Genomic DNA, 14,019 nt, shown 5'->3' with positions numbered 1-14,019 from the left:
TAGACTCAATCTGACGCTATGGCTCGTGCGGATGGCAGCCTGTCTGCTACTCCTCGGGCCACCCTGAAGAAGAGCACTTCCTCCAGCCAGAAGCAGTCGAGCATTGCCGGTTTCTTCAAGAAGCAAGCTGGCCCAGCGCCGCAGACCAGCACACCGGCGAAACGCGCTTCGGATAGCCATGTGCCCCAGGTCGAGCAGACGTCTAGTAGTCCTGCTGCACCAGGCTCCAGTCCACGCGCCGCTTCTCAACAGAGTTCTGTCATCGACCCCAGAAACAAGGAGAATGGTGCGCATGATCAGAGATCTATGGCTCACGATTCGTTCTGCACTGACAAACTGATAGAAACGCCAGGCACGGTCTTCTCGAGCCCGTCGCGACACGCCAAGAAGAAGGTCAACTATGCTGAATCCGACGATGACGATGACGATGACGCTCCGTTCAAGCCAGTTTCTGGCAATGGACGCGCTGCTAAGCGGCGTCGGATCAGTGTCAAAGACGACTCGGATGATGACGAGTTCGGTCTCGATGCCGCCACCCTAGCCGCGATGGAGATCGATGAAGGTACGCTTGTTCTCGCTTTTGGTGTGATATATTTACTAGACGTGTGCAGTTGTCTTTTCCAGCTCTCGATACCTAATGTCGAACCCTGCAAAGACTAGCTCTGTAGCTGACAAGATGACGGTAGAAATGGACGACTTCGTCGTTGATGACGACCTTGAGGATGACGAGAAGCCTAAGAAGCCTAAGAAGAAGGCTTCAGCCTCGTCCTCAGCAAAAGCATCAAATCACAGCTCCGTCAGATCGCCTTCACCTTCGCCGTTCAGAGAAGCCAGTGAGGAGGCTCCAACAAAGTCGACTGCCCAACAATGGACCTTTGATCCGGATGCACCACCATCGACCGAGCCAAGGAAGCGTCCGACTGTCGTAAAATCGACGAGCAATGGCCCGCCAAAGAAGCAGAAGGCCCACGCAACGGATCCTGCAGATCGGTATCCTTGGTTAGCTGCCATTCAAGATGCTGACCGACATACTCCTGATCACCCAGACTATGATCCTCGGACACTCTATGTTCCACCTGGAGCGTGGAACAACTTCTCGCCATTCGAGAAGCAGTATTGGGAGATCAAGTGCAAGTTCTGGGACACGATCGTCTTTTTCAAGAAAGGCAAATTCTACGAGCTTTACGAGAATGATGCTACCATCGGCCACCAGCTGTTCGATCTAAAGCTCACTGATCGAGTCAACATGCGAATGGTTGGCGTGCCGGAGGCTAGTCTCGATCACTGGGCAAATCAGTTCGTGGCAAAAGGATTCAAGATCGCCAGGGTTGATCAAATGGAGACAGCACTTGGCAAAGACATGCGAGAACGCGACCAGAAAGGTGCAGCAAAGAAGAAAGAAGAGAAGGTAATCCGCAGAGAACTTGCGTCGGTATTGACAGCCGGTACTCTGGTGGAAGGCAGCATGCTTCAAGACGACATGGCCACTTATTGTGCTGCTATCAAGGAGACCGAGAGCGAAGGCAAGCCTGCCTTCGGTATTGCCTTCGTTGACACCGCTACGGCGCAATTTCATCTTGCGGAGTGGGTCGACGATGCAGACATGACCCGCTTCGAAACATTTGTCGCGCAGACACGTCCTGGAGAGCTCATCCTCGAAAAAGGCTGCATCTCTGCAAGAGCGCTTCGAATACTTAAGAACAACACTCCTCCCACAACAATCTGGAACTATCTCAAGCCGGACAAGGAGTTCCTGAGCGCCGACAAGACTCGCATGAAAATGAATGGAGAAGCATACTTCGTGAAGTCTGAAGACGACGAAGCAGCTGACAGTTGGCCGAAGGTCCTGCGCGAAGCTGAGACAAAGGAGAACACTTTCTCTGCCTATGGCGCCCTCGTATGGTACTTGAGCATGCTCAAGATCGAACGAGACTTGATTACCTGTGCCAACTTTTCCTGGTACAATCCCATACGCAAAGCTTCCAGCTTGGTCCTTGACGGCCAGAGCCTGATCAACCTGGAAATCTTCGCCAATACCTTCGATGGTAGCACCGAAGGCACGCTCTTCACAATGCTCAACCGATGTGTCACTCCATCTGGCAAGCGCACGTTGCGGCAGTGGGTATGCCATCCACTTGCTGATGCAAGAAAGATCAATGAACGCTTTGATGCTGTGGATGCTCTCAACGCCGACGGCACTGTCATGGATAGGTTCACTGCATCATTGTCGCGCCTGCCTGATCTCGAGAGATTGATTTCTCGCGTGCATGCAGGGCGCTGCAAAGTGCAGGACTTTGTCAAAGTGCTTGAAGGCTTCGAACAGATCGAGTACACAATGTCCCTCCTCAGCTCGTTTGGTGACGGCGAGGGTCTTCTTGGACAGCTTATCTCAGCTATGCCAAACCTGCAGACACCTTTGAACCACTGGAAGGAAGCCTTCGACCGCAAGCAAGCAAAGGAACAAGGACTGCTCATTCCTCAGCCTGGTGTCGAGGACGATTTTGACGAAAGTCAAGAGCGCGTGGACGGCGTCGAGAAAGAGCTTAACAAGCTGTTGCAACGAGCAAGAAAGGACCTAGGATCCAGTGCCATCAAATTTACCGATAATGGAAAGGAGATCTATCAGCTTGAGGTACCCATCAAGGTTAAGGGTAACATCCCAAAAAACTGGAAGCAGATGTCTGCGACGAAGCAGTGCAAGCGGTGGTACTCACCTGAATTGGAAGGACTGGTACAGGATCTTAAGGAGGCTCAGGAAATGCATGCCCAAGTCGTCAAGGCATTGGCAGGTCGCTTCTTCGCCCGTTTTGATGAGGACTATACCACCTGGCTTGCAGCCATCAAGATCATTGGTCAGCTTGACTGCCTGATATCGCTTGCAAAGGCCTCCTCTTCACTTGGATCGCCGTCTTGCCGGCCCGAATTCATTGAAGACGACCACGCTCGCAGCGTGCTCGAATTCCAAACACTCCGCCACCCATGCATCGAAACTACGACGAACTTCATCCCCAACGACATTGCTCTTGGCGGTGACCAGGCCTCCATCACTTTGCTTACAGGTGCCAATGCCGCTGGTAAATCGACCATTTTGCGCATGACTTGCATTGCAGTCATCCTTGCCCAGATCGGCTGCTACGTGCCCTGCGAGTCCGCTCGCATGACACCTGTCGACCGAATCATGTCTCGCCTGGGAGCTCACGATAATATTTTTGCCGGGCAAAGCACCTTCATGGTTGAGCTCAGCGAAACCAAGAAGATTCTGGCAGAAGCTACACCGCGCTCTCTGGTCATCCTGGACGAACTTGGACGTGGAACAAGCAGTTACGACGGCGTTGCCGTTGCTCAAGCCGTGCTCCATCATATAGCCACCCATGTTGGCTCTCTCGGATACTTCGCCACGCATTATCATTCTCTCGCAGCGGAGTTCCAGAAGCATCCTGAAGTCATCGCGAAGCGTATGGCTGTCAAGGTTGATGATGATATTCGCGATGTGACGTTCTTATATCACCTCGAAGATGGTGTGGCAGAGGGCAGCTATGGTATGCATTGTGCTGCCATGTGTGGAATACCTGACAAGGTCATCACACGTGCTGAGCAAGCTGCTGAGAACTGGGAGCATACTGGAAGGATCAAGGAGAGCCTCGAGAAAGCGATGGAGAGTAGCTGGTTGCCACTTGGTCTGCTGAGTGATGTCAGCTGGCTGCTCAAAGAGCGCTCCGAGGAGGATGAGAATATTTCTGACGGAAGTTTGGAAGTGTTGAGGAAAGCCATTGCGGCGTTGTAGGTGGGCTCTGCTGAGGAAGTGTGGTCGCTTTGTGGATGCCATTTGCTCTAGCAATATGTATAGTGTTTCGTCGCGTCCGGAGCATGTTGGCTTCACGGCTATATGTAGACATAATGCCATAGATTCATCGCCATACCGTTTTCCCTCTTGGAAGACACGTGCTCATCTTCTGCCGTCATTGACCTGACCAACAACTTCTATGGTCTCTACTTTCTGTGAAAATGACGAGTCTTTTTCGTGGCCCGGACTTAAGCATGCTGAACCTCTATGTGTAGCTGAATTGCTACTACACATCTTCAGCGCTGTCCAGCCAATCTTCTCCCCTGCACTTCAGTCAAGGCTCTGCTTCCGCTGACGAATGCAACAACCCCCAGTATCCCGGCAGCTGGCAGCGTCTGAAACAGGTTCCAGCTAGTGTAGTACAGGAAGAACACGCCTTCCATAGCCACGATACTACCGAAGAACAATCCATGCGCGACTGGGTTCGCACCGAGTGCTTTACCCATATGCTCCACGTTCCCTCCCAGCAGTACCCATCCTCCTAGCAGAACTGGAACCGTCGCGAGGATTGCGAGCGTAAAGAAGAGCGAGACTACGGTCGGCGGAGAACGAGGGTCAGCTTTGAAGATGTGGTGGATCTCTGGTTTGGCAGTGTAGCGCTCGGGTGGAGCAGGCACGGCTTGTGCTGGGGTCGTGTCATGTTGAATCTTGATCTGGAATGCTGGGCCAGAGTAGGGTGTAGAGGATCCAAAGGAGGCGAGGACTACGGAGGCCTGAATGGGCTTTGAGGTAGTGAGGAATTGGAAGGGGAGATCTTTTTGGGACTGTGCGAGTAAATTCGTCAGCTTGCGTGTGTGAATGCACAAATCGATTTTGGGGCTCATGTGCATACGATGTCGACTTTCGCTTTGCCACTATCCTTGACGCTGAATGCGAATGACTCTTCCAGTCCAGTCTCTTCTTCTCTAAGTGTCAAGAAAGCCTGATGCGGTCTCTTCGCGGCCTTGCCCTCTTGTGCGGTAAGGACAACTTTGAGTGTAGACGACGCTGGCAAGAGAACAGGGACACCGAGAGGGTTGGTCGGCGAGAAGCTGTCGTGGCCGCGGTTAGCAGAAACTCTTGAGGTGCATCACATTGGCTGTGTGCATTGCTTGCTACGCACCTCTGCTTGGCTCCCTCCGCAGCCTTTCCCGTGACGGTCAACGACGCTGCATCGAACGTCCATGCACTTGCTGCCTCAACAGCGGCACAGAGACCTGCAGCGACGACGCCAATGCTTTGCAGAACCCTCATGATGATGCCTGAACCACGAATGCTTCACGTTCACGAGCTTCAGAATGTCGAAAGCTGGCCCGACGGGATCTGCCGGCGCTAGTGCTCAGTAGCTGCTTCAGGAAGATGTGGAGCAGGAGGAGGACGGGAGGGGAGCAGAGGATCAAAGTAGCCTGGAGCAGATGCATGTGACAATTGCTGTTGCGACACATTCAGAACCGAGTGCATTCGATCAGCCGCCTCTGCATTCGTGTCTCAGGCAGAGGATTGCTCATCTGCGGCAACCCGGTGAGTGTTTGTCACTTTCACAAGCACTAGCCCAGAAAACTGATGGTCTCCTTTCGCGATCAGTCCATCGCCCATCGCCCTTTCTCCAATCTGGTGCATGCCTCTTTGGTACATCTTCTTTCGCCATCATCTAGAATTTAGGTCGGCGTATGCTTCATCTCGTCGCACGCCAACACACGCTCGGTTCCACGCTGGCAGCGACAGGCCACAACATTCACTTATGCGCGCCGGCCATTGTTGACTCTGAGAGGCGCCTGACAGCGGGACCCACTTTTTTTTCTAGGCGCAACCTCAAACCTCAACTCCGTCACAAACTTTTCCTTTTACACCACCGCCGCCATCCGCATACATGCCGGCGTCTGCCAACAACTCGTCAGTGTCGGTCTTTCATTTCACTTCGAGGATATCCAATGCAAAGATTGCCAAATACAAGTCGGCCACGGAGAGAGGCATGGCGCACTCGAGCACCAGGAACTCTAAATCAAGACTTCGACGCGCTGCATCCCCTAAGAGCAATGGCTCTGATCTCACCGAGGACAGCCCACGGCCCAGTCACGAGTCGCCATCTGTCGAGCCACCGCCAGCAAAGAAGCCAAGACTGAAACTTAATGTTCGCTCTCCCAAACCAAAGCAAGACAATGGTGATACTATCGCTGTGTCGCGCCCACGACGCGAAACTCGAAAACGCTACTCGGAACCACTTGACGATATAGACGTGGAAATGACTGAAGATACACCTGAAATTGAGTCTGGAAAAGCTGCGTCACCGGCACCATCATCTGGCTTGTCTTCGCTGTCCTCAGCGCCACCCACTCCACCTCGAGAAGAGTCGCCCTTGAAAGACGAAAGCCCCCCAGGATCAGCTGCCCGAGCTGATTATGGCGATTTCATGTCCTACTACATCGCAGGCGGCGACGAAGAAAGCGAAAATGAGAAATCACAGGCAGCGCCCAAAGGAAAGCGCAAATCCAAGTCACAAGCCAAGCCAAAAGTGGAGACTGCCAAGACTTCAAAGGCCCTGAAGCAGCTTTCACGATCATCAACTGAGGCAACACCACAGAACGCGACACCAGTTCATCAAACTCCCTCAGTCAGACATCCACAACCTCAACAGCAGCCCGTCGTTGAACAAGCGCCAAATGCCAATAATCAGCGAGTGTCTTCTCACCAGGTTCAAAATGGTCCTAGTCAAACACAGAATGTTCCGAGCGCACCTCCGCGCTATCCCCAAGGACCACCGCCGCCAGGAATGCAACGTCCACCGCCATTGCCGCTGCCTAACCCACCACCGCCAATGCCACAGCCAGTCATTCATTTCATCGATATAACTCATGATCCTAAGCCAAGCAAGCCTGACACTATCGCAGATATGATCCACAAGCTAGAGACCCTGTCATCAGCCCTTACAAACTTTGGCGGCGTACCGGCTGTTCCTGCCACACCACCGCCAGACGGCAAACCTGCGCCGCCCAGCAAGGCTCGAGCAAAGAAGCAGACAGCACCTCAGGCCGGCGACCAAATCGATGGCTTTCTATCTTTGTTCGGTGCTGACGATGATGAGGATGACTCTGAGAGTAGTGCAGCAGAGGATGCGGAAGAGCAGCAAGGAGAGAACGTGAATGACCAGCAAAAGAACCCAGGTGATCCCGATGGCCCATTGACATATGGAATTCAGTTCATCCAGAACGCTCTCAAGTCGTGGGCCCAGCAGCGAACGACACATCAGATTACACATCAGCTTCAGATGCAACATAACCAGGCTCTTTCAGAGTATTACAACAATCAACAACAGAGAGGACCAGGACGTCCTAGGAAATTTGTCGAGCCACTGCCCGGTCAGCCTGGCGGCCCGAGGCCAATCCTGCAGATGGACTTGGCTGATACCCCAGAAGGCGTCGCTATCAAAGCGTTCCAGCGAGTTCTCGATTCTGGCTGTTTACAGGTCAATGCCCGGTTGCATGCGGGCCTTAGTCGTGCGTTGCGGCATCTGTACATGCAGATCGATCATTTGATCAACCAAGGAAGCAAGGAGAATAGCAGTTGGCAGTGTATGTCGTATAGTGCGCAGCTATCCGCACACAGGTTCCGAGTGGAACAGGTCAGGCGGGCAAACGCGAAAGCACAGGAGCAGCAGCAGCAGCTGGCTGCGCAGATGTTGCCAGGCCAGCAGACGACGAATCCGCCGCATTCACAAGCCCAGCAACTGAATGCGATTGAGCTCGAGCGACGTAGAAGCATGCAACACGCCCAACAACAGCCCTACATCGCTGCACAGCACCTGAATCCATTGCAGCTAAATGGCTCCCCTCCAGCAACGCCAGCCGGACCTTCTCCATCACCCGCTCCAGGCGGCATGCCTCAAGTCCATGCAGCAGGTCAGTCTATGCAAAACGGCGCGACTGCTGGACCTGCAAATGCTGGTGTGCAACTTACGAAGATGAAAATGTATGTGCCAGGCTTCTTGCCTCGGTCTGGTCAGTCCATGAAGTTCTCTTTCGCGCCACACAGCGAGGCTGCCGTTCAGGCATTCGGATCTGAGGCCTTCCCGGTGGAACAGGCACCAGGACCTCAAATGCCGAACAGAGGACCAATGCAGCCTGTGCGCACAAACAATCTCAGACCGGCCTCCAATGGCACATCTATGTCAGATCCACAACCTACCACAATTGACTTGACCTCTGATGGACCTGAGCATGCTTCCAGTCAGCCAGCGCATGCTCAAGTTCACGTGCCGGTATTGAAGACTGGCTCGGGTTTCACTGCTGTCAACAAGCCACCTCCAGCTTCAGCAGTCTCACGTTCAACTTCCCTCCCGAACGGATCGGCAAAGGAAGCATCGCCAGAGACTATTAGAGTCGCGCGCAAGCACTCTTCAGGTGCTGCATCTGCTTCGGCCTCGCCGGCGCTTGGTAATGGTTCTTCTAGGTTGGCAGCTAGAATGCCGCATCCAGGAGCCATTGTTGAGGACAAGTAGGAATAGTCCTCTACACATGGAGGAAGGCGTCAAAGAGCCAGGAAGGCATCACTCGGAAAGATTTCCGCCTCTCGGCTCACCTGCAATGAGCATAGTTGAGAGGCAGATGTCATGCAATACGAGCTCAGGTTCAGGCATTCAAGATTGCGAGTAGCAAAAGCGTTCGACTTGGAGAGACCGGCTTGTCGCAGTAGCAGGCGGAAGAGCGAGATGGAGAAAAGGCTAGTGGTACATTGACAGCGGCCATGGCAGACGATCGAGCAGGATGTAGGACGAGAAGCTGGGTGAGATCTGTTCAGCTTGATACTAGCCTCACTTCTCGTTGACGTTTGCATTTGGACTGATTTGTATCATTCGTTTGATTGTGGATCCCGGACGAGTGCAACAGCCAGTGCGATCAGTCGAGTTGATCGCTGGATTTGTATGACTAGAGAGCAGAGTAGAGAGTGTGCGATTAATGAGGAAGTCGTTTATAACGCTCGTCATTAGCTCTCCCGGACGAGTGCAACAGCCAATACGATCAGTCGAGGAGGTCACCACAATCTGGCGTGGAACGAAGTCGTTGAGTGTTTTTCGGCGCTGTGTTCGTTTTAACATCCAAAGAATGGTCACATGAGTGTTGTTCCCATGTCTGCACAGCCTCATCGACGAGCACTAGCGCGGAGGCACATCGAAGGTAGATCGTGAGCGGCGAGCGCGAGAGGATGTTGGACAAGCTTTGGACCGCTGCTCTCGAAAACGACACCGACGTCATCGCACCAGGAACGCGGCTTTCTTTGTGTAAACATGCAAGCCACAGCTGGTGATGAGCGTAAGAATGAGAAGGCGGATGTAGGATTGCACCATCGATAGCCTTCGCCATGTCGTTCACCAAGGAAAGTCGGGTGTTTGCTGGAAAGTAGTCCACCGCCAGGCCAGCTCGCTCCCTGGCAACGGAACGCTGAAGTCTAGTAAGTTGGCCAGGGTTACGCCGGGGTGGTGTTGATCTGACAAGAAGCACGGCGCGGCCTTGGGCTCGTTCACAAGACATGCCGTCATGCTTAGCTTTCCGCCCGCGCTCTTCCTGAATGCTGATATGTATACCTTTCTCCTCGCCATTGTTGCGAGCCCCTGCACAAGTCTCTCGGAGCTATCAACACTGAACCAATATCCATTGACCACACACATCACTACGCCGCTCGCCCAACATGCATCGCACTTATTCCATGCGCCAGTCTCGCGCGCCCACCGCGTCGCAGATTCAGAACCCGCCACCACCGTCGTCGTCGACGAAGGGCGGTCGTCTCTTTGGAAAGGCCAATATCGGTAAGCGATCGCGACTTCAGACGTGCTCATGCATGCATGGAGTATTTGAATCTGACTGTTGCATGCAGGCCACACATTCCGCAAGTCGGTTCATCCAGGGGCCTTCGGTCCAGATCTCGCAAAGAAGCTTTCGCAGCTCGTGAAGATGGAGAAAAACGTCATGCGATCCATGGAGCTTGTCGGCAGGGAGCGCATGGAGGTTGCACAACAACTCTCCATCTGGGGTGAAGGCTGTGACGATGATGTCTCAGATGTCACCGACAAGCTTGGAGTTCTCATCTACGAGATTGGTGAACTCGAAGACCAATTCGTCGACCGATACGATCAGTACCGTGTTACCATGAAAAGCATTCGAAACATCGAGGCTTCCGTCCAGCCAAGCAGAGACCGCAAGCAGAAGATCACCGACCAGATCGCACAGCTCAAGTACAAGGAGCCAAACAGCCCGAAGATCGTCGTTCTTGAGCAAGAACTCGTCCGCGCTGAGGCAGAGTCTCTCGTTGCTGAGGCCCAGCTATCCAACATCACCCGCGAGAAGCTGAAGGCTGCTTTCACTTACCAGTTTGACGCGCTTCGTGAGCACAGCGAGAAGTTGGCCATCATCGCCGGCTACGGCAAGCACTTGCTCGAGTTGGTTGATGACACTCCAGTCACTCCTGGCGAGACTCGCAACGCATACGACGGCTACGAGGCTTCCAAGGCCATCATCCAAGACTGCGAAGATGCCCTCACCAACTGGGTCGAGCAGAACGCTGCTGTCAAGCCCAGCTTGTCCACCCGGGCACGCACCCTGTCTCAGCGCCGCCGCAACAAGGCACAAGGTGTCGACCTTGCCGACCAAGATCAAGACCGTGAGTCTGGTTTGTGGGTCTCGGCTGACCAGCATGCTGGACAAGAGTACGAGGAGGATGAGTCCGTCCGCGGGCGGGATGAAGAGCGCGCGGTCGCTGCATAAACAGCGAGGAATTTGGTTCTGAGGAAAAGGTTTGAAGCTTTATACCCGAGGGAGCGAAGCGCGGTCATAACTGTACGAGCAAATTCACAGCACAGACGACCTAATGAGTGTATTGATTGGTTTGGTAGTTTGGGTACATGAATAATGTTTTACTATTTGGTCAGCGTTTGAAGTCTCCACATATTCATATTCATACCGCATTACTCGGCCAGTCTTCAAAGGACTGGAAACACTCAGATGCGATTCCGACAGCACATGGGTCATCACGGGGTCCGAGATAGCGCATAGCTTGTGTGTGGTAAGTGGATCTGCGAGGGACGCAAGTGCTTGAAATATGCCCTCCTGTACTCATAATGTGCTGCATTGCTCCCCCAAAGCTAAAGAGCTCTGCTCGGCGAACCTTTGCCCGCAGCTGCCGGGTTGGAAAATTGTCCACCGAGCTCGGCGTCAGTGATAACAACCTCACGAAAGCAAGTTGTTGACTGTGATGTAGTTTCCTTATTACAGCACAATAGCAGTGTCTCACGACGATCTCTCTATCAACTGCAGGTCTCGAGAAGGAATTCGGTGAAGACCAAGAACTGGAAATCGACAAATACAACCTGCCCAGTATGAATGGTCACTCTCAGAGCAAAGTGCCTCCAGCTGGCATCTGGGCACCTGCTGTAACATTCTTCGACCACCAGACAGACGAACTGGATATTGAATCACAAAAGAAATACTATGCGTATCTCTCAAAATATCTTACCGGGCTGGTCATCCTTGGAACCAATGCCGAGACATTCATGCTTACCAGAGACGAGCGTGCGACACTTCTGAAGACCGCAAGAGAAGCTGTTGGCCCAGACTACCCTATTATGGCCGGAGTTGGCGGTCACAGCACGAAGCAAGTGCTCGAATTCATCGGCGATGCAGCGGCTGCGAAAGCAGACTATGTCCTTGTCTTGCCTTGTGCATACTTCGGCAAGCAGACAACTGCTAAAGTGATCACGAACTTCTACGATGAAATTGCTCAGAAGAGGTATGTTCACCATTCATTGACCGAGTTTATTAGCCCTGGCTGACGTCCATGCCAGCCCTCTTCCAATTGTCATCTATAATTTCCCTGGAGTCTGCAACGGAATCGATATCGACTCCGACGTTATGACTGATCTTGCGGACCGACATTCCAACATCGTAGGAACGAAACTCACCTGTGCCTCAGTCGGCAAGATCACACGTCTGGCAGCAACGTTTCCAGAGACACGGTTCGCTACTTATGGAGGACAATCCGATTTCTTGCTGGGAGGTCTTGCAGTTGGCTCAGCAGGTTGCATAGCAGCATTTGCAAATATCTTCCCGCGAACTTTACGCCATATCTACGACCTTTACAAGTCTGGCAAGACCGATGAGGCTTTGAAGTTACACAGGATCGCGGCTATCGCTGAGAGTTTCAGCAAAGCCGGCATTGCGAATACCAAGTATGCCGCTAGCTTGACGAGCGCCCAGTATGCCGGCATTGAGGGTGCTACCGAGAAGCTGAGGCCCAGGAGGCCTTATGAGGAGCCATCGGAGGCTGTGAAGAAGGATATTCAGAGTAAGATTGTGGAAATGGTCAAGATTGAGGAGTCGCTGTAGGTTACAGGCCTCGAATCAGACCTAGATCTTACCAGCAATTTGGCTGCCACATACGTGCACTCTCCATGCAGATGTTGTTGCTCACTGGAGGACGTCGAGGGTGTTTTCTAATCGTGAGCTTTGACCAGCATGGAGCCGGCGAGAAAACGCCGCGCAGGTCGTTGAGCCAAGTGCCTCATCGTCCTTGCCAAGAGTTGCAACTCATCCTTCCATTTCGGAGCTCTCAGATCGCGGACTCGCACAATCACGATGCGCTGAAACACAGTCTTTTCGCCTGTGGGCTTCTTCTTCAGCAATGTGTCTTCTCGTCACTCGTCGCAATGCTTCTACCACAGATACGGCCGAAGACCTTGATCAACTTCGCACTCCTTCTTGTACCCGTCGTCTACTTCTCCTTGGTACACATTGCTCCTGCAGTCCGTAACCAAATTTGGGAATGGCAAGAATGGAACTCGCCCAATCGCTACATTAGATTGTCCGAGTATCCGTACAGATACGATCGAGACATCACCACGAACCTAGTCATCGCTTCAACGAAGAAAGATGATATCTCCTGGACAGAGCACCTCCGCGTACCGGGTCTCAATGTCGTTCGCTATGTTAGCGATGATCCGTCTGCAAAGTTCCATCCTCCGGTCGCGAAAGGCCGCGAAGCCTTGATGTACTTTACCTATCTCTACGACTTTTACGACAATCTTCCCGATATCAGCATTTTTATTCACTTCCACGAAAGCGAATGGCACATCGACAGCCCTTTGAAAGGCTCTATGATCTTTACACTTTCAAGATTAGACCTTGAGCAAGTCTTGAAGAGAGAATACTTCAATCTAAGGGTGAGCTGGAAAGATGCTTGTCCCGATTGGATAAACACTACAAATACGGTAGAAGAGACGACGAAACAAGAAGAGCCGTGGGTAGCGCCTGCCATGCGAGCGAACTTTGGAAATGATGTCCAGGTTCCAGAGATAATCGCGGGACCATGCTGCTCGCAATTTGCCGTGACACGCGAAGCGATTCGGAGGAACCCGAAAGAGCAGTATAAAAGACATATGGACTGGCTGATCGAGACGGACTGGCCAGACTGCATAACAGGTCGCGTTTGGGAACATATGTGGCCTTGGCTGTTCAAAGGCGAGGCTAAGGACTGTACAATCGAATGGAAAGCCCTGTGTCAGATGTATGGAATATGTTTTGAGAGCGCAGCGGCTCTGCAGAAATACGAGATAGTGTGGGAAAACCGAAAGAGTTTGAGGGAAGCGACATCATTCTTTAATGAGCTGTGGTTACCTAGTGCCGGGAAAAGCGCGAGAAGAAAGATCAGGAACTTTGAGGGGTTCATGGATAGGAAGATCGATGAAGCTATAGAGAGAGGGAAGGATCCTGCGGTGAGGCGCGACGGCCTCGGAGACATGTATACCGACCATTAGGGACGATTGCTGATCAGCTTCGTTGTGTGATGGCCGACATGCGCTGTGTGTTGCTGGCCGCAGATTTCCCCAGGTCACCCACCTCACAGCATCTAGTCCAGATCCTCCAAGCCCAAGGCAATTCTACGTGCATGGCGCCAAGGCATCAAAGTGCGGTTCCTCTGCAAGAGAGAGAGAGGTCGCACGAGCTCCATGTCGTGGCTCGCTACCCTCATAGTCCCAAGATGCATTGTGGATTGTGATTCGATTTTCCCCAAGTGCGGAAGTCCTTGGAGTGAGTCCATCTGAATCGAACCTGAATATCGATATTCTGCCAAAACATCAGAAACAGCCCAAAAATTCCTAGCTGCATAATATAATATTCGTACTCACCTTCTCGAATACATCCAATATCAAA

At 52.6% G+C, this 14,019-nt stretch overlaps 6 protein-coding genes across 6 annotated transcripts; 5 read left to right on the top strand and 1 right to left on the bottom strand.

The window, feature by feature from the left end:
- Positions 1-306: 306 nt before the first annotated feature.
- MYCFIDRAFT_25225 (uncharacterized protein) lies at positions 307-3,784 on the top strand (the record flags this gene model as incomplete). The annotated part of the gene is made up of 2 exons (XM_007921493.1): positions 307-562; positions 687-3,784. 2 exons carry the CDS (start codon positions 307-309, stop codon positions 3,782-3,784), a joined length of 3,354 nt encoding a protein of 1,117 aa, XP_007919684.1.
- On the bottom strand, positions 3,760-5,085 carry MYCFIDRAFT_48623 (uncharacterized protein). Its single transcript, XM_007921854.1, has 3 exons — positions 4,947-5,085; positions 4,677-4,875; positions 3,760-4,608 (listed from the first exon to the last, which is right to left on the bottom strand). The coding sequence occupies exons 1-3, from the start codon at positions 5,075-5,077 to the stop codon at positions 4,081-4,083; spliced, it is 858 nt and encodes a 285-aa protein (XP_007920045.1). The 5' UTR covers positions 5,078-5,085; the 3' UTR covers positions 3,760-4,080.
- A 608-nt stretch (positions 5,086-5,693) lies between these two features.
- Positions 5,694-8,318, top strand: MYCFIDRAFT_192946 (uncharacterized protein; the record flags this gene model as incomplete). The annotated part of the gene is made up of 1 exon (XM_007923562.1): positions 5,694-8,318. One exon carries the CDS (start codon positions 5,694-5,696, stop codon positions 8,316-8,318), a length of 2,625 nt encoding a protein of 874 aa, XP_007921753.1.
- A 1,087-nt stretch (positions 8,319-9,405) lies between these two features.
- Positions 9,406-10,748, top strand: MYCFIDRAFT_70443 (uncharacterized protein). The gene is made up of 2 exons (XM_007922111.1): positions 9,406-9,623; positions 9,692-10,748. The coding sequence occupies exons 1-2, from the start codon at positions 9,506-9,508 to the stop codon at positions 10,576-10,578; spliced, it is 1,005 nt and encodes a 334-aa protein (XP_007920302.1). The 5' UTR covers positions 9,406-9,505; the 3' UTR covers positions 10,579-10,748.
- Positions 10,749-11,189: 441 nt separating this feature from the next.
- On the top strand, positions 11,190-12,195 carry MYCFIDRAFT_29231 (uncharacterized protein; the record flags this gene model as incomplete). The annotated part of the gene is made up of 2 exons (XM_007921718.1): positions 11,190-11,599; positions 11,655-12,195. 2 exons carry the CDS (start codon positions 11,190-11,192, stop codon positions 12,193-12,195), a joined length of 951 nt encoding a protein of 316 aa, XP_007919909.1.
- Positions 12,196-12,620: 425 nt separating this feature from the next.
- Positions 12,621-13,752, top strand: MYCFIDRAFT_160054 (uncharacterized protein). Its single transcript, XM_007923561.1, has one exon. It carries the CDS (start codon positions 12,855-12,857, stop codon positions 13,620-13,622), a length of 768 nt encoding a protein of 255 aa, XP_007921752.1. The 5' UTR covers positions 12,621-12,854; the 3' UTR covers positions 13,623-13,752.
- Positions 13,753-14,019: the final 267 nt, after the last annotated feature.

The sequence above is a fragment of the Pseudocercospora fijiensis genome (genome assembly GCF_000340215.1).
Source record: "Pseudocercospora fijiensis CIRAD86 unplaced genomic scaffold MYCFIscaffold_1, whole genome shotgun sequence".
NCBI classification, from domain to species: domain Eukaryota; kingdom Fungi; phylum Ascomycota; class Dothideomycetes; order Mycosphaerellales; family Mycosphaerellaceae; genus Pseudocercospora; species Pseudocercospora fijiensis.
The sequence above is the reverse complement of the archived record's forward strand: the minus strand, read 5'-3'. Positions and strand labels throughout refer to the sequence as shown.